Raw genomic sequence first — 20,747 nt, forward strand, 5'->3', positions numbered from 1 at the left:
CACAACTCTAGCATGACCTTTCTCAATCTTGCATCCACAGCCACAAAGTGAATCAAAGCCTTTTGCTCTTCTCTTCCAACATTCCTTATCCATGTCCCTTTCTTTGTTTCCTGGCCCTACCTTGCTTATGTGGGAAATAACGATAAGGTTTGGAAAAAATATATATACATGTGTGTGTGTGTGTGTGTGTGTGTGTGTGTGTGTGTGTGTGTGTGTGAATTTTTACAGTAGGAAGAGGGTTATAATCCATGACAATTAATGACAATTCATGCAAAGGAAAACACACAGAGTAAAACTAGGCATATAACTGTGTAACTATGGATACTAGGTTAATATTCTAATAGATATATAATATCCACATCCCTCACACAATGTAATCTATCTTTCCATAACTCAAAATAGAAACACATACCTGGTAGACTCGTGGACGTGTGGCTTTGACAACAGGAGCAAATTCAACTTCTACATTGATATTCCTACGAGCACCACGACCAACCTGGTTCTCAGCAATGCAGTAGTAGGTGCCACGGTCTTCCTTACGAATATTTGCAATCTGCAGCACATTACCCCTGAGTGCAAATGTTCATCATTTTTATTACTGAATTAAAGATGATGGCAAAGTCATATGTTAATGAGCCCACAGATGTGCTATGCACCAAAATCTTAACAAAAGCTTGAAACATTTGATATACATATCTTATTGAGACGGGCATGAAGAATGGAAAATGAGCATAAAATTCTGAAAAGAATATGTTGTACTGTAGCAATATAAGGATATCAAAATCAGCATATGTAAAATACTACAGTTAGATGATAAAAGTACACACACACACACACACACACACACACACACACACACATATATGCATGTTCTGGCTCTGAGTGAAACAAAGCTTGAGGGTAAAGGGGTGAATGTTTTGGAGGCATCTTAGGAGCAGTTCCTCCTGTGTTCTACTCAGCACCATGGTGGATGACAGCTTCATGTGGCTCCCAGTACACACTGGCTATACTTCGATAGCTCTGTATAGCTCTGTGGATGAAGAAAGAGACAAAATTTGCTGCCCTGTCCTATTCTATGGTTTAGAGAGTACATGAGTCTTGGAAGGGGTGCAAAGACCAGGCATGCTGGCTGTCAGCTGTATTAACTGCTCAGACCCCAGGGTCAACCGTACCTCCATCCTACCCCTAACATGTTGGTCAAAGAGTTACTCTATATTTCCCAGCGTGACCAACAGCAATGACCGCTTACGAGGAAAGTTATCCTCCTTTACCACAAGGAGCACTGAGTGAACGTGACAGAGATGTCTCCCCTGAAGTAACAGAGGACATAGACAGTGACTTAGGCAACCACCACCAGACTTCACCGGCAAACCCTAAGGTGGATGATGAGCTTTCCTCACCAACAAGGTCACATGATCAGCGCAAAAAAGTGAAACTGAACTTCCTACCAGACATAGCCATAGAAGGCAAATATCAATGGTTGTTGCACAAATTTCACTTCACAGACAACACCCAGAAGTATGTAATTTTGAAAAAATATCAACAACCAGATGGAGAACTGATCAATAGAGTTAATGAAGGCATACAAATGTAAATATCTCCAAATAACCCTGCATACCCTAACAAGACTGCCATTATTGTCTTGGGACTTGACAACTACTAAGACCTCGCAATCCTTCTTCATAATGAAAATACCAGGAATGTTAAAAGAATCATAAGTAGAGAAACAGCCACAGCATATTGAATTTGCAGTGAACACCCACCAAGGAAACCCACAGTCCCTGGTGCCTTCTGTTATCTCAGGGTGGATATCTATCTTCCTCAGGGACAGCGGTTCTTCAGATGCCAGAGATGGAATCATGCAGTGAACATCTGTAGATCTAAGTCCTCCTGGTGCAGCATATGTGGAGGGACACATCCCACACAAACATGCAAGGAAAAACTTGACTGTGGTGAAACCACAGAAGTAAAATGCATGAACTGTAAACAACTTGGAGACAGGGCATGGCATCAGGACTGCACCAAGCAGCCACCTCCATTCCAGTGACTTGGTGAGCAACCACACCAAGCTTCCACTCTCCATCTCCTCCCACCATGTCCAGCACCGGCCAAACTCCTGGAGTTCAACCCTCACAAAACATGGTAACTTCTGGCAGGCCATGAAATAGGGTAGTCTCCCTGAAGACACAAGAACCACTTGTTATACTTAGAAAATAGTTGACAAAATTGATCTAGAAATTACTGAAATGATTATCAAAATCCAATAAAATATGAAAGAAATCCAAAAGCAGAATGAAAAGATATCAAAAGTAATCGAGTTTCAACACAAAGCTATTGAAGTGCTTTGTGAGAAACTGCAAATGCTAAGCGATAAGGTTAATGGACACCAACAGGTAATAGGAATACCTGTACATGGTGATAAGAGGAATAGCATGCATGAACCTACTGACATGCACTAGGAGAAATTTGAGTTGCTAAATGAAGAGGTTGATGCACAACGACAGATGACAGGAACACCACCGCATGGTGATGACAGGAATGCTGTGTTCAAATAAATTGATGTACTCTTTAAGAAAGTACATGAGCTAAGTGAGAAATTACAAATCAGTAAAAACATAAAATGCTCTTAAAACAACAAAAGATAAAGAACTATGTATTATCGTCAGGTGCTTCACACAGTCATGATGATAGGGAGACTAATAAAGCAGAAGTTGAAAAGCTGTTAAAGAAAACAGTTCCCAAACTCCTTCATGGTAAAGTAATAAGGGTCCTATTAAGCCATTCTGCAGTTACTGCAAATTATAAAAAACACTGTGCTAAACTGATATATAGAAATACATAAAAAACTTGATATCATAAGGGAGATCCATGCAACTTTTAAGGAAAATGGCTAACAGAAACATTGCTCAACAACATAGTGACATCACAATACTCAGGTTGGAACAATGCTTCATTGAAAAAAAAAATTTCTGACCTCCACCAAAAGGTCGTTACTGAGGGCACTGATGTCGTATGTTAGCAAGAATGTCAAGTGCCTCCTAGAAAACCCCCCATGTAAATTATCCAATTACAAAAGCTATGATCCATGATTTTTTTCTCTGGTGAATGCTTCACTCACAAACAAAAGTCCATATCAAGGCTGGGCCTTAACTGAAATATAAAGAAAATAATGAACGAGGAAAAGAAAAGACAAGAGAAGGTACTTACGAAATTTAGAGGAAATGAAAAACCTGTCTTTCGAAAAGAGCCTGATCATAGTTATTGGGAAAGACATGAGAAGATACAGACTTCCAAAGCTTTGATCTGTATGGAAAGAAGCAGTTATCAAAAGAGCCCACCCTTGAGTTGCTGATGGCTACATGGTAATCAGGTCATGCAGCAGCTTGCTAAGTATTGTGTATTCTACCTAGTGGCAGGGGCACAGAAGCTGCCAGCTCTTGGGAACAAAAGCCAAAGTAACACCTATAGAAGATGAAGAGTGAATCGACATTGCAGTGCAAGGCAAGAGGGTCAGTTCTGGAAGTTAGCCTGGTACAGTTTATATGTTGGACTTCTTTCGACTAAACTCAGTCAAGTAAGGATGCAAAGCTAGAACCACCCAAGATGGGAAAGCAGTACTCCATACAATGATGAATCAATCCCTTGTATAAATGGAGTTACTGTTCAGAAGAAAAGAAGTTCTGACATCTAAACAGGACACCCCGTTTTTTAGAGGCAGACTTAGTTATTCCTGTAATATGGGGTTTCCAAGAAAGAGTGGATGTTACAGTAATCCCAAGTATGTTCATTGAGTCACAGTGGAATTGCAGATCTGTCAAAGGAAATATGAGAGTTGTGAGGAGTTTTCAACAGAGATGACACTTGCCTAATGTATGTAAAACAGTAACTACGCCATATACCAATATTTTTCCAAATGCCTGATGGATACCAATACCATGCCATTAAGATACATGTCGGCAATTCTACACTCAATGTAGTATGTGCCTATGCACCTGCCAACCTCCTCCACCACAAAAATTACCTAACTTTCTTCACATCGAACCTACTGTCCTATTTGGAGACCTTAACACTCAACATAAGAATGTCGGTGACCTATTCACTAACACGAGTGGCAGAGGTCTAAACTCACTCCTGGATGCACATGATGATGTTCAAATCATCAGTAAGAATCAACCAACACACATCTGTGGAGGAATCCTTGACAGGTGTATAGGATTTAACTTATCATACACAACTCATAGTTCTGATATTGCTCATGATCTCATGTTGGACAACTCACCAATAACGGTTACAAAACAAACAGCTAATGTCATGTTACCTAGTGCCAGACTGAACAGAAAAAGATCAATAGTGAAACAAGAACATTAAAGTAGGTTCACAGAACAAAGATTATGAGCCCACAATTGTACAAGTTTTTAATGGTAATCTCAAGACGTCTACATGCAACTTCTATAAGCAAAGCAAATCAACTTTAGAAGGTAGAAAGAATGCACCTCACAATAGGCCATATCAATACTATAATGATCTTCAGCTGAAACAGCTCAACTTTATTGCCAGACAAATAGGTAAAGGACATAGACAACCACAAACACTCAAAATGCTAAAAATATTTCAAACATCTGCAGCAGCAAGGGAACAAATGACTGAACTTAGCCAGACTGACTGGAAACAGTTTGATGGTAGACTAAATCAATCAACTTTTCTAAACCAAAACTGGAAGGGTATTAACAAAATCACTGAAAAGAAAAATAAACAAGTATCCATCCCAACCCGTGCAAAAAGGCTAACAAATTAATCGAGAAAGGGGCTCATACTTCTAGCTATAACATGCTACCACCTGAGGCTTGGAATGTTTTGCAAAACAAATTGAAAGAAAGAGAAAATCATATCCAATTCATGCTCTACAAGCAACATGATGAATGTGATATGCTATTCATGAGGCTTGAACTTGATGCCCTTACCAGGGGCAGGGGCACTGTCCCTGGAGAGGATGGTATTGCATGACATTATTAGACTTCTGAGACATGTATTTGGTAACCCATCATTAAAGCTGTATAAAATGAGTTATGCCACATGTCATTTACCCTCCTCATGGACCAACAGCCTAACTGTACCAATACCTAATCAACCTGATGAATTTTACCCCATCTCCCTGACGAGTTGCCAGTGCAAAACTTGAGAAGATAGTGCTTAAGAAACTACTACACAGAATCATCCAATATTAACGGTTTCACACTGGCAAAAGTGTACACAACTAAACCAAAACTTTCCTTACAGTTTATGGAGACAAACAGCATAAGTACACCACATTTCTTGACATAAAAGCTGCATTTGATATTGCTAATAGGAAAATTATTTTGCATGGATATAGGTGGCTGGCTCCTGCATTGGATACTCAGCTATCTCTCTAATAGAAAGTCTGCTGTGTTGTTTCAAGGCTACAAATGTGAAGACATGCTGCTTGGCACTCCTCAAAGTTGGGTACTTAGTCCCACTTTGTTCAATGTACTACTCAATGCATTACTGAAACCAATTCCACAGTGTCCCAGAAATATCACTACTAATTATGCTGACGCTGTTCTTGTACACACCAAAAATATCAAATGCAAACTGTTCTTAACTACATAAACACAGCCTTTGAAAGCCTTGGCCTTATTATTTTTGCTGATAAAACCAAGGTCTTCATTAAACGAATTGGCAATGGTAGGAGTGGACTATACAAACTGAAAATTGATGGAAAACCAATTGACTGTGTCTTCTTTAAATATCTTGATGTCTCAATCCTATGTGCTGCAGCTAATGTGGAAAAACTAAATCGACAAAGTACAGATAGACATAGAGCCCTTACAGCTGTTGCAGTATACAATCCTAATCATGGTGCAAATATCATAATTATCAAAATGATGTTAATTAGCTTATATCAAGTCTCTCATAAAGTACCACACACCAGTTTTGGCCCTACATAACAGTAAAGGTATCAACAGACTTGAAAAAATGCAAAATGAATCCTTAATAATCATACCTGATTGCCCAAAGACCATGAAAATACTCAACATGTGGAGAGAACTTGGTATTGCTAGCATTGAAGACAGAATACTTGAAATCAAATCTTATGATAGGACTGAAACTTCTGCATGGTGGTCCAGATAGTATTGTCTCTAAAGATTTGTTAAACCAGATATGCCATGGCACAAGTGAATCTGAATGAATCCAAATAACAGCCAACCACATGACAATGTTTGGAGTACATAATTTGTATAAAATCAAGAAGCAGAAGCATTTCCTGACTTTCTGGCAGATAACTCCCTTTGACATCACTACACCTATTCATCCATCTAAGAATCTAATTACTTATAATCTTCATCTTCAACACCTAGCCAAAATCAGTGCTCTTGAACATATACTGAAACTCCAGACTGAAAACAACATAGCCCAGTGCATTTACATTTAAGGTCTACGTGATTCTGCCACTGGGAGGGCAGGTAGTGCTGCCGATGTGATCCAGCCCAATGGTAAAAGATTAAAGAAAAATGTTAGAATTAACAACTGGGCATCTAACCATACTTATTGTCTGCCATACTTATTGGTCTTGAGCTGGTACAAATAACTATCACAGACAATTCAGTAATAATTCTTTACCTTCATCACTTGTCCTTAACACCCTGAAATTAAAATGTAATATGTTGGTCTCATAAAGCCAGAGAAAAATATTCAAACATTATTGCTCAAGGGATTCGAATCAAATTGTTATGGATTCCCTCTCATATAGCCTCTGTGAGCATGACAAAACTGATGCTTTGATCAAACTTGCACTTAGTAAAAGTGGTATTGAAACCAACGCTAGGTTGACAATTAGAAACCTTAAAGCTGTACTAAGAAGGGAACTAACAGACCTTTTTGAAGCAGAAAGATAAGTTCAGATAAGAACACGTAGAAACATTTTCAATCATAGTGAAATGTGTGATGTAAAACATGTATCATGAAAGTAATAAGATCAGCAGATCAAAAGATGTAACTGCTAGAGTAATGCTAGGCTATACCTACATTTGGTGCTTTGGCCTATCTGGAACTGTTAATCATGTGAATTCTAAAGTTTGTGGCCAAAGATTTGGACTGAATATCATAGAGTGAGTACAATTTGAAAGTTTTGAATTAAAGATGTTAGCTACCATTCAAGTGCTCAGTAACTCTTCCATCTCTTTCTCCCATTTTCACCTATATTTCATCGAATATATAGATAATTATTAATTCCTACATTTGGTAAGCACCTACTAAAGACAATATGATAAAAAATATATAAAAATACAATATACCTATTAGTCACCAATTATATATTGAATGTTTTGGACCAAAGAAGATTTTTAGAGTTCATCTCTATCACCTATTCCCTCCAATATTTTTCTGAACTATCATCATTATTATTATTATCATTATCATTATCATCATTGTACTTAATTGCTGTTTCCCAAGTCAGTGAGGTAGCTCCAGGAAACAGATGAAGAATGGCCCATCAACTCATATCATATTTTTTTTATTATACTTTGTCGCTGTCTCCTGCATCAGCGAGGTAGCGCAAATAAACAGACGAAAGAATGACTCAACCCACCCACAGACACATGTATATACATACACATCCACATATACAGACCTAATCATTTCAATGTATACATATATATACATACACAGACATATACATATATACACATGCACATAATTCATACTTGCTGCCTTTATTAACTCGCGTTGCCACCCTGCCACACATGAAATGACAACCCCTTCCCCCGCACACGCGTGAGGTAGCGCTAGGAAAAGACAACAAAGGCCACATTCGTTCACCCTCAGTCTCCAGCTGTCATGTACAATGCACCGAAACTATGCAAATGCAACTAAATGCAACTCATATATGCATATATATACATAAAAGCCCATATACATATATATACATATCAACATATACATACATATATATGTACACATACACAGACATATACATATATACACCAGTATATATTAATACTTGCTTGCCTTCATCTATTCCTGTCAGTACCCCCAGCTTCAGTGAGGTAGTGCCAGGAAAACAGACAAAAAAGGCCACATTTGTTCACACTCAGTCTCTAGCTGTCATGTGTAATGCACCCAAACCACAGCTCCCTATCCATATCCAGGCCCCACAGACCTTTCCGTGGTTTACTCCAGACGCTTCACATGCCCTGGTTCAGTCCACTGACAGCACGTCAACCCTGATATACCACATTGTTACAACTCACTCAACTCCTTGCATGTGCATGCCTCTCACCCTCCCATATGTTCAGGCCCCAATTGCTCTAAATCTTTTTCACTCCATCCTTCCACCTCCAATTTGGTCTCACACTTCTTGTTCCTTTCACTTATGACAAATATATCCTCTTTGTCCATCTATCCTCACTCATTCTGAATATGTGAATTATTATCAGTTTCTCCTGACCATGCATATACACATATATTTCAGATTTCACTTTGACTTCTTTTAGCTGTTAATGAAACTTTTATTAGGGCCTCTGGTCCCTAACCCATTGAACAGAAATTTGCAAAAACTGATAATTCTGAGATTTCCTGATTCCCTTGTAAGTTGATGCAATTTCTACTTTTCACTTCCTACATAAACCTCATATCGATAATCTGCAAACATATTCAGGTAGGAGTCATGCATTCAGGAAAATCATTTACAGTTGTTAAGAATAGGAATAGTCCCACAACAGAACCCTGTGGCACTCCAGTGGTTACTTCAACGTATCTAAAGATGCCTCCTCTTCTATCCACTGAAGAAGGTTCCCCCTTATTCCTGCCTATTGGGCCTGCTTCTCAATTGGCCTCCTACATAGTCATATCAAATCTTTCTGGCAGTCCCTTCTGTCTGAGACTGAACTTACTCTCTCACAGAATTCCAAAAGGTTTGTCAGTGGCCACACACTTTTCCATAGGTTATAAAATTCATAAATTAACAAAAAGGTACTTCAACTTTTTAATTTACCCACAAGCGCAATCATAACTTTCACAAAGAATTCATCCACCCATGCATCTGGGTTGGATGTAAATAAAAAATATGGCATGTGGGACCTCTATGCTCTCTTTCACTCTTCAAGCACTGAGTTAAAATCTGATGTTTTTTGTCATATTTTGCGATTTATTTATTGATGATCATAACCTTTAACATAAACGTGCAGAATAACATGTGATAAAATGTGTCTGGAAATGTTTCCCAAGAATGTATTATCACCATTTTAATTTCATGTTATATCTAAGGCAAACTCAGGTTTGTTTAAAGAAGTTTTTAAAGCAAATTCTCTCTTATACACTGAAAATTCATTCAATCAGCACCAAGAAGGTCCTACAGATGCTAGTTAATGGGGATTCTACTATAATGAAAAGGGTATGATAACAATACTGACATGGCAATAGTAATCATAATGATTATAAAGAAATAAAAATACAGAGGGTACGAGTTGCTCTGCCATGAGTTGTTTCACATGCGAGTCATCACTTTATCAGGGAAAATAAATCAGTACACGCCAAATAGTTTTGTACAAAGATCATTTTCTATTCAGAGCAAAGGGAATCATTGTAACCTAAACCTCCATGCTGGGTGGGTGCTAGTTGGGTTAGAATGTTCTCTCAAATGCGCTGTGACATCATGCAGTCTCTACCCATAACCTCTCCCTACCCAAACTGTAAGCAACATGGTCGATGTACATTGCATGTGCTTCATGCTTTGATATACTCTTTGATATACTGTATTGTACTATATCCTGTAATCTCACAATCATGAGTGGAAAATCTAGTACCAATGGAAAATTCTGTAGTGTTCACAAGCGGCACAGTAGAAGTGTTAACTTCGACATAAAAGTTGATGCGATAAAATGCAGAAGAAATGGAGAACAGGCTGTTGATATTGTGCACCAGCTTGAATAACCTTCAACCAAACTGCATACTGCTGTCAAGTATAAGTACAAGATTATGTTAAAGTGAAGTACCCTTTCCATGATAGGAATAATGGAACATTTGTCTCTTTTATTGTTTGTGTGTTACATAATACATTTGAGATGGGTTTTAGGTACATGTATGCAAGTTAGGTGGTGCTAGACATATGTCAAAAATATATCTCAAGTTAAGTACAGTATTCTTCATGAGGAAAAATACTCCTTCATACATTGTTTTATAGTAAGTAATGTTTTTCAGAGATGCAAATCCTGATGTATATTGAGAACCCCCTGTACTGTAATCATAAGCATAAACATAAAGATATCTTTCTGAATTGGTCAAATGCCTTCAAATAAGTTTTTTTTTTTTTTTTGGTGTGTGGTGACATATGAATGAGACTGAGAGAATGACTTTTTTAGGTGCAGACTGAATGAAGAAGAGAGGATACTACAAAAACCAAGAAATTTCTCACTCAATTGGACAAACAGAAATATATAAACTAACCTATAGATGGAACCACCAGTGGGGAGAATGGCATTGTTTTCCCTCCTCCAGGAGATATCTGGGACAGGCATACCCCCTGCATAACATGACAGTTCAACGCTGTTTCCTTCACTTGCCACTATAGACCTGAGGACATGGGTTAAAACTCAATAATGATGTACCTGAACTTGGAAATTGATAACAAATATACACCATTATCATCAGTCTGAAAGAGAACTGGAAAAGAATATAGGGAAGAGTTATTTTTACTAGCTGTTGAATCTCTAAAATGCCAAATCAATATAGAAATATTTGCTCCCTCAGTAACATCAGCCTTAACTGTTGGTTGAAAATAGGAGATTTAACAAGACAGGCAAATAAAGCTGGGATATGAATACTCAAGTCACAGAAATGCTTCTAGTGTGTAAAAAAACAATGGTCAGGTGTACAAATAAAGTTATCACACACATGTGAGGGATGGTTATGAACCAAAAGTTTCACTGAGCATATCTTGAAACAAGTTCAAGAAATGACTGTACAGAAGTTATATAGCCAAGAAAATTTATAGTGAATCTACCAGGGTAGTTAATTGTAGATTACATATATCCACTTCAGCATTGTTTTTTTAAATAAACAGGGGTTGCAGAGCTTACCTGGTTGAGTTGTCAGATATAACAGGTGGTCTTCGAACCACGAGGTTCACATTAGCGGTAATACGATTGTTGATACCAATCAGAACCTGACACATGTACTGCCCTCCATCACTCTCCTGTATGTCCTTGATCTGGTGGAAAGAAAGTTTGTGTCAACTTACTGGTTGATAAGAAAGTAAAATATCAGTTTAGCCTACCAATAAAATTCTTTATGGAACTGAATGAAAGTGGTTTCATCATATTCCTTATATCTATCAGCAGTGATTCAGATGATTTAGATGATTTGAAGCATTCTTATTTCTAACCTATGATAAAACATAAATGGCACTGGGGTAAGATCAAGGGTTGTGTGGGTTTAATCACTGTGAAAGCTGGTAAAACAAAAATCAAAAGAACTTATGAAAATCTGATCACTACTTTAGGTTTTAAAATGAGATATTTGTTGTTGACAATGGACACTTTCTGAGAGATGTAGGGATAGGACAACCAGAGGATATAACATGAAATCAAGATGGAGACCTGTAAATAAGGATGTAATGAAATACTTTTATAGTATGAGAATGGTTGATGAATGGAAAAGACTGACTGAGGACATGGTTAATGCAGACAGACTATATAAATTCATAAGGTTCTATGATAGTAGTCAATGTTCAAGAAGTGAAGCCCAATGTGTGCAAAACTCCCTTCTGGCACAGCACAAAGAGAAAATTACCAGTACCTCAAGTACTCAGCACTACAGGGGATAAAAGGGCTGATCTGTATTGGCTTTGAACTTATGGCACTATAATTAAAGATGGGACTGTCTGAATGTTATAATTCAAGATCAGATTATAGTGTACATGGAATTGTGGGAGTACTGTTGGCTTCTGAATGGTACCATTACAATGTTGAAACAACAGATACAAAAATATGCAAGATTTCATTATCACATCAACAAGTGAGATTTTGCTTGAGGTATGGTAGCTAGTATTAGTGTTCTGATAATTACAACCTGTGTTATATCACTGTAGTTTGGATCTGGGTACTGTGCTTTCACTGTTACTGATAGTTCACTGGTTGTTATGACCGCAGGAATAAACTAGTAATCAAAACTGTGATTACAGGCTGATGATTGAGACTAGGAGTGTGTGATAAGTGGAACTGCAGTGGAGCAGTGATACTTGAAATTATGGGAGTGATTGGCAGTTAAGAGTATGGGTGTCTGATTACAGAACTTGAAACTGTATCATGTAGTGTACTGGTAACTGTGGCTTTGTAACTGTGTAAACAAATGTGACAGTGGAAGTTTCTACTGGTTATGATTGTGGAAGTGTATTGGTAGGAAATCAGAAAAGTCGAATTAGGTGATCAGTTGACTCTCTTAAGGGGAAAGTCGAAACATTTCTGTATCTTTGACTCCAGATATGCCTCTGGTCATTGCCTTCGAAGTACTTAGTGATGACTTTACAAAGTTCCTTTTTCACATAAAACAATGAACAATTCATGTAGTCTCCCTCCTGCTTATTCATAATCAGCACATGTGCATAATCCTTATCCACTTTGGTGTTTCCTTATCAACTCCTTTATTTGTCACACATCTTTCATGCTTCTCATTCTTATAGATAAATGTATATGTGTAACCTACTTCTGTAAATTATGATAACATTTTACATTTGTTTGTACCTAACTTTCATAATGCTTTCATGGTATCCTCACAGTTATACAAATGGTTTCTCTTTTTAAAATCATCACATTAATGTGTAATGACACCTCTTGCAGCATCACAAAACAGTAATCTGATGTTTAGGACCGGTTAGAAAGTAGTGATCACCTCAAGGACCATCAACATTGCTCCACAATTTGCATAAGGTGCATGCCAGTGATATGGGTGTCACTTCCATACTCTGCACCTAGCCAACAGTCATAACCCTCCATCTAAGCTTTCAGTTACGTTCCTTTCATACTCATCCCTGCATTATTTTCTGATTCATCTTCTTGCTTGCCAACACTTTTACCTCTCCATTCTTCCTTACACCATACCTCCACTTCTCCCTGACCCTCATCCCCACAAGAACCATAAAATGGCCAGTCTCCAAAGAATCCTCTCACAAGTCCTGCATCTAGCATGGCCTTTCTCAATCTTTCATCCATGCAACACCTTCAAAGCCTTTTGCTCTTCTCTTCCATCATTCCATATCTATGTATATCTGTTGATCATCTTGTGCTGAAAAGATGTATGCATGGAATAAACCCACTCAAAACTAAAATCCACAAGATAACTTCCATCCTCATTTACTTCAGGCACTCCCCACTTACCAACTAACTCACCAATTTCATCACATCTCACTTTCACATTCATATCACTCTTTACGACCATGTTTCTCTCATTCTCAAAACTAATAAGTGTCATTCAAATTTCTTCAGAAACACCTCATTTTATCCCTACCTTGTACAGTCTTCACAATCACAGGCACAAATACACACATCCATACATATTTCACAATTCTAATCTTTCCTGTCACCCATACTATTTTTGATCCATTCCACCTATGCTCTGTAACACCCTCCCACACTCTCAGTGATAACAATACTGCACATCCTTCCTACCCCTTCCTAAATAATTTTCACTTATTCCCATCCATACCACTTCTTCCACACCCTCCCATAACTTGTATTCATCATTTCCATTTTCATTCCACAAACCCCACCCAAGGGTAAGAGTTTTTTCAATCCCTAGCACATCCAAGTTACAATTTTTAAACCCCTCCACAAGCTTCTTCCTTTACTCTCACCAGTCATCCCGTTTACATTTAGTGCCATCACCCTCAATCGCTCTTTTCTTTTACTCGTCAGTATAACTGGTGGACTCCAGTGCTGCTTCTTAGCTTTTTGTGCCTCATCCTTGACAGGCCACTGGCAGAAGAAAACTCCAGTGCAGTGTTTCCAGAGGCAGCAAAACTCCAAGACTGTCCATAAAACTAAAAAGACACAGCACACCTCAGGTGTTTGTCTGTAATTAAAAGGATTGCCCTGATGGAGTTGGGCAACACCTCCCCTCCAGTTCTACCCTAAGGGATGTATTCATGAAGTCACTGCAAGAAGAAAGGGTGAGACTTGGACACTAGAAAACTTGATTATCCCCATGAGGTACTGAAACTTGACAACTTTCCCCAATTTTAAGCGTATTCACAGTAGCAAAACCTCCTAACCTCATTAATTATGATACTGCCACCCCCCCCCATCTACTTTCTAGTTGCATTCCAAGACTATTTACTTCTCTTCTATGTCCTGGTAACACTTAGTAGCCTCCCATACTGTAGCTATGTTTATACAGTGGATTCCACTGTGTGAAACCAAGTATAACTACCACCATGAGAAAATATCTGTCTCCTTATCTATGACCAGAATAAGGCTGGCAACACCCACACCTACAGGGACACTCCCATCCTGTCTTTACTTCTCCCTGCTAGTACTACATGTTACTTCCATCCAGGTGTCCTCCATGAAGAAAGAATGGGAAGGGGAGCAGTGTGGTGACACCTTTTGCAGTATCATTCCACAAAACTAATATGCAGCTTTTGCCTTGAAATAAACCAAACCTCATGAATCTGTATACCAAGACACAACACCTCCTCTAACCCTTCATGGTGGGGAGTTGTCCAAAGGACCATCCATATTGCTCCATAATTCCTAGGCCCTACATCTGGCCAGTGGCCATAAACTTTCACAGCAGGGGCCACTCCAAGGGCTCTCTCTGGTGCTGCACTGGCTGTACTTTACACAAAACTCAAGCTCACTGTAAAGCTCTAGGTTGCCAGACACAGTTGTGTTTTCACACCCCAGATGGTGTGAACAAGTTATCTCTCAGGTCCCTCTGGTAAGAAAATTTAGTTCACAACTCAATGTGGAATGAATTAAATAACTTGCATCAGTCAAACATTTACATGAATGTGTTCAGACAGTTGATTGGCTAGAGATACTAATCCATACCCCTGTACCTGTAAAAATCTGCCATGTGACTGCCTTATCCCCCTATCCAGCAAGAACTCCATGGGGCTTTGTCACTGATTACCTTATTCAGCAACATCAGCACCATGTAACTGGTTCCAGCAGCATCATAATGTGACTGGTTTCAGCAGCAATACCATGTGACCCTGGCTCCAACAGCAGCACTATGTGAAACTGGCTCTAACAGCAGCACCATGTGACTCCAACTCCAACAACAGCACCATGTGCTTCCGGTTCCAGCAGCAGCATCATGTAGCTGTGACTATTTCCCCCTTTGGCAAAAGCTGCATGGGAACTCCATCATCTGTCTCATGCAATAGTACCATAGGGAGCTCAGCAATTCCATTTTCCTCTGCAACACAGATGCTAAACCTTGGAAACTGCTTCTTACACACCAACCAAGGGAACTTGGCAATGCCTCCTCACTTCTGCCATACCAAAAGCATATCCATGGGACTTTAGCAACGCCTCCTCTTTCTGCTGCATATCCATGGGACCCTGGCAAAACCTACTGTATTCCTTTCTAAAGCAGAACCACGAGATCAGGCAATGAGACCTTTATTTTAGGACTCTTGTCTCACCTCTCCTGTGCCAGCACTGGAAGACATTTGTCTTACCATGCCTCAATCACCAGTGCTAAAGGACTCCTGCCTCATTGCTCCTGCACCAGCACTGTATGACATCTGTCTCACCATACCTCCTACTCCTGCACCTACCTGACCTAACCTCTTTTCCAGCTCCTGCACTAGCAATAACAGCTCACCTCTGAGCTGCACTTTCCTGTGATTGTCAATAAAATGTTGTGTTACTCATACTTCTGTACCCCTATCTCAGTCCATCATAAAAAATATCAAACAACTATAAAAATTATTTAGTCTCTCTATATAGATCCTACAACATATGAATACAGTGATATACCATTCACTTCCCCTTTCAATGCATTTGTTTACGACATGCAAGTTTGCTACTTAATGCTGCTTCATCAACTACCATTCTTTTCTCATTTCTGTTCACATAACTCTCTTTTTTCAAATTCATTTATCTAAAGACCATGTGAGTTTTTAACTGTCATTATCTTATCTATGTTCAGGCTGTATTTTCTGTCTGTGTGTTATGTGTTTGAATCCTTTCTTATAAAGGTGCCAGCAACAAAACAACACATAATTTGTGTTAAGAGTGCTATCCTTTTGTACCATTTACTATGAACCCATGCATTCCATTGATTTGTATCCTAATGTGTCCTATAATGTGTCTATATTGCATTAACACCTTAACTCTTCCTATTCAGTGTATTCAAGTAAGTTTCCCTATATATATTTTTTCTTTCATATGACAAAAATAAGCATCCGGTCCCAGAATACTCCACATCCTACATCAGTTAGACTTTTCACTTTGCTCTCCTGATGCTGAATCAAGAATCTACAGGACAAGGCACAAGTTGTTGTGGGCAGTTTTCAAAACTGTACAAAACATAACATGGCAACATGATGGGGTGCATGAAATGAATGTAATCAAAGACGACAATAATTCCCCTTCCCTTTGTGGGTTAGTGAAGATACACTTGCATGAACAATTTGCTGTAGCAAGCCTAACCTGCAGGATGTAAGTTGCAGAGCCCTTGTCATGCCTTAGAGAATAACGGGAATCCCTAATGATTAAGGCAGGGCCAGTAGAGATGGGAAGGTCCTGAACATCCCCAGCACCTCGCTTTACCCACAAAACTGGGTAGTCCTGTGCATACTGTACTGAACATTCCAGCTGCATGCTTGATCCAATGTCTACTACTTGCTCCTTTGTGATCCAGCTGATGGTGGGGGTTCGTACTGCCAAGCCTGCCAAAAAAGGAAATTTCTTAGTACTTAACAATACTAAAGGTCAACATCTGCGCATTATCAATTTACATATTTTCTCTTGCTGAGGTCCTATAAACTCAAATGATGCCTTTTATTTAAAAACCTTTCTTTTTTCCTCCAATAAGATGATTTTTCTCTAACTGTCCATTTGCACACAAAACACAGGATGTTTGTATGTTGTTGGATTCTATGGCCACCAACAACTATTGGTAATTAAACCAGAATGTGTACTATGTCACATACACACAGTACAAAATCTGCTGATACTTGAGACTTAGGAATAATGTTTTTGTCTTTAATCTTAATATTACAGAGAAGATGGTGAGGAAATGTTTGCAGTTCCCCACATTCACATATCTCTTAACTTTATTCACTATTGTTCTGCTGCCAAGGAAATGGAAAACTGCCAATACTACACATATCTAAAAGAAAGGAAACTGGGAACAGGTACTGAACTACAGACCTGTCTCTGATATGTGTAGTCTGTAATTTTATGAATAAGATTAAAATCTGAAAGCAAATGGGTGACTTTCTTCAGAGGAGAAATTATTAAAGTGAGAAACAAACCTTAAATTTCTATGAGAGAGTTCTGTCTTAAACAAAAAGAAAGGGGTGTATTTTTTGTATCTGTACTACTAGAAAGCACATGAAACTGTACTGCTTGGGTGGCTCATCAAGAAGTTAGATTACCAAGAAACAATATGGTGGAAACTCCTTCAATGGATAGGTTATCTCAGTGGAATGCAAAACAAAGAAGCATGTTGGGAAAGCCTTCTCTAAGTGGGTTGAAGTTACCAGGGGAGAACCACAAGTTTATGTTTTGGGGCCATTATTCTTCTTGATGTTTGTAAGTGACTTGCCTGAAAGTATGGATTCAATGAACATTTTGCAGAAGGAAGCTCAGGTCATGAGGAAAGTGAAAAGTGTTAAGAGACTGCATCAGCTACCCTAAACAGACTCCAGAAGAGGGATGATACATGGCTGATAAAGTCCAACCCCTGCCAATATAAAGTAATGATGATGGGACAGAGTGAAAGACAGCCTCAACTTGCTTACTGTCTAGCAAGAAATAAACTTCAGGATTCTGTGATTTAGAAGGACTTAGAAGTTGACAAACCGTCTGCAAGCAAATAATTGAATAGTTTTCAAGTATATGGATAAGGAATTATTTAGCAAGCTGTTTATAGTCTATGTAGAACCAAACTTGAATATGCTTCTCAAAATAGGTCACCGTACCTAAAGAAGCACAAAGAGCTAAAGAAAAGGTCCAAAGAATAAGAAAAGTTGCAGAATTAAGAGCTGAGTTGCTGGGGAAAGGTTAGAGGCTTTAAATTTGCCCACCTTGGAAGAAAGAAGAGTGAGGGGTAACCTGATCAGTACCTTTAAGTTTTTAAAACAATTCAATGACATGCACGGTAAGCAGTTCTTTGAGAGATGTAGGGATAGATCAACTAAGCAAGATATTTGTAAAGAAAAAAATTGTAAAGAAGTAATTATATAGTATAGGAGTGTTGGATGAATGGAATGAGATGATCGAGGATATGGTTAATGCAAACAGCATGCAAAAAATTTACGAAATATGATAGAGAATGTTCAAGAGATGAGTCCCCACGCAAGTAAAAATCACTCCCCGTAGGTTACAAATGGTTAATTTAACACACACACACACACACACACACACACACACACACACACACACACACACATGGGACTCCGTGGTGTACTGGTTAGCTTTACTGACCATGAGTTAGTACGGACCAGCCCGGGGTCGGACCTACATGGTTCGAATCCTCAGCGTGGCAGTCGGCCTAAACCCAACCCAGGTGTTCATTCTCCCCACGGGCCTGGTCGATGTATGGATACCTGGTTAGGGTTGGAGTGTGTGTTTGTGTCAATACGAACACAGAAGTAAATGCATGGTATACTTATACAAGGTTAAGAGACGAGGCAACAAGACTGTAAAACTCTATCCCCGCAACACTCACACACACACACACACACACACACACACATGGGCAGCGCCGGTGGAGTGAACAATGGTGCATCAATTTATAAAAATGACATATTGAGAGATGAATGTCCTAATTGGTAGACGGGTCGGCCCGCGGCCAGATGCGGGCCAGAGTGTGCTCCGTGGGGGTTGTGGCGTCTGGGGCAGGCTGGGGGCTTGGGAAGGCTGGGGTAAGGCAGGCATGGGGCAGCACAAACTGGGGTAGAGTAGACTGGGGCATGGTAGGCTGGAGGGCAGGAGAGGTTGGAGGAAAGTCTGGCTTAAGGAAGAGTAGGCTTTGGGCAAGGGAGTGTTAGGCGGGAAAGGCTGAAGGCAGGGGATTCTGAAGGCAGGACAGGCTGGGGCAGTGCAGACTGGGGATGGGACAGGCTGGGGCAGTGCAGGCTAGGGCAGTTCAGGCTGGGGACGGGACGGGCTGGGACAGTTCAGGCTGGAGACGGGACAGGTTGGGGACGGGACAAGCTGGAGCAGTGCAAGGTAGAGACGGGACAGGCTGGGGAAAGGACAAGCTGGGACAGTGCAGGTTGGGGACTAGACAGGCTGGGAGTGCAGGCTGTTGACAGGACAGGCTGGGAACAAAGAAAGATGAAATTGCGAAGGTTAAGAGGGCAGGCTAGGGTGGGGCAAGCCGGAGGCAGTGCAGGCTGAGGGATAGAACAAACAGGGAGCAAGGTCGGCTGAAGCAGGGCAGGCTGGGACAGGAAAACTACAGGTGGGGCAGGCTGGGGATAGGAGAGGCTAGGTTAGGGCAGACAGGCTAAGGTAGGGCAAGCTAGGGACAAGCTTGGGTACAGAAGGATGGAGTTAGGGCAGACTGGAGGATGGTAGGGAAGCTGAGTACCGGAGGCACGTAAATGAGGCTAAGGGTGCTGAGGGAAGTGGACAGACTGAGAGCGTCAGTGGCAGGCTGGGGGTAGAGCACGCCCGAGAGCGTCGGGGCAGGCTGGGGGGAGGGAAGGCAGACTGGAGTAAAGCAGGCTTTTGAGGTGTTGGGGGAAGCGGGTAAGCTGAGTGTTGGGGACAGGATGAGGCAGAGCAAACTAGGGTTGCTGAGGGAACAAAAGCTGAGAACGTCGGGTGCAGGGTAGACTAGGGTAGAGCAGGCTGGGGGAAGTGGAGAAGGGGAAAGTGTTGGGGTAGGATGTGGACATAAGGGGCAGTCTTGTGTAGGCTGGGGGCCTCGATGGTAGGCTGGTGGTGTCGGGGGAAGATCCAGGGGTATACAAGAAAGGCTAGGGTGATTAGAACCAGCTGAGGAGGCTGCTGATGGCAAGAGGGAGCTATCTATGACCGGCTGGGGAGACCATGAGTTGTCTTTGATAACCATATGGCTTTGGGGATGGGCAAGTCAGACCTGCCATTGCCAAACACGTCATGGGCAGGCTAAACCTGTCATGGGCAGGGTAGACAAGTTATGGGTAGGACAGACCCGTCATGGGCTGGACAGACCTGTCATGGGCAGGCTAAATCCGTCATGGGCAGATCAGACCTGTTCTGGGCAGGCTAGACCCATTACGGGCGGACTAGATTCATCTTGGACAGACTGGAACCATCATGGGCAGCCTTGACCAATGATGGGTGGGCCAGAGCCGTCATGGGCAAGCCAGACTCGTTATGGGCAGGCTAGTCCCGTCGAAGACCGGAGAAACCCATTATGGGCGGGACAGACCCATCATGGGTAGGACGGGGCTGGAGAATATAAGGTTAAGGTGGCGACATCCGGTAGCCGCCCGCGTTCTCGTTCTGTTGATTTTCATTCATATTGTTCCTTAGTTGTCTTTTCACACTACGTGTTTTTCGGAA

At 40.4% G+C, this 20,747-nt stretch overlaps 1 protein-coding gene across 3 annotated transcripts in view; it reads right to left on the reverse strand.

The window, feature by feature from the left end:
* The window catches only part of Lac (septate junction protein lachesin), a 264,822-nt gene that overhangs the window by 41,169 nt on the left and 202,906 nt on the right, over positions 1-20,747 (reverse strand). For all 3 annotated transcript variants that reach the window (XM_071664993.1, XM_071664994.1, XM_071664995.1), the window contains exons 2-5: positions 16,674-16,912; positions 11,094-11,224; positions 10,462-10,587; positions 413-569 (exon numbers count right to left, since the gene is read on the reverse strand). In XM_071664993.1, the coding sequence (XP_071521094.1) occupies positions 413-569; positions 10,462-10,587; positions 11,094-11,224; positions 16,674-16,912 (653 nt within the window). The remainder of the gene's footprint in view (positions 1-412; positions 570-10,461; positions 10,588-11,093; positions 11,225-16,673; positions 16,913-20,747) is intronic.

The sequence above is a fragment of the Panulirus ornatus genome, chromosome 9 (genome assembly GCF_036320965.1).
Source record: "Panulirus ornatus isolate Po-2019 chromosome 9, ASM3632096v1, whole genome shotgun sequence".
NCBI lineage: Eukaryota > Metazoa > Arthropoda > Malacostraca > Decapoda > Palinuridae > Panulirus > Panulirus ornatus.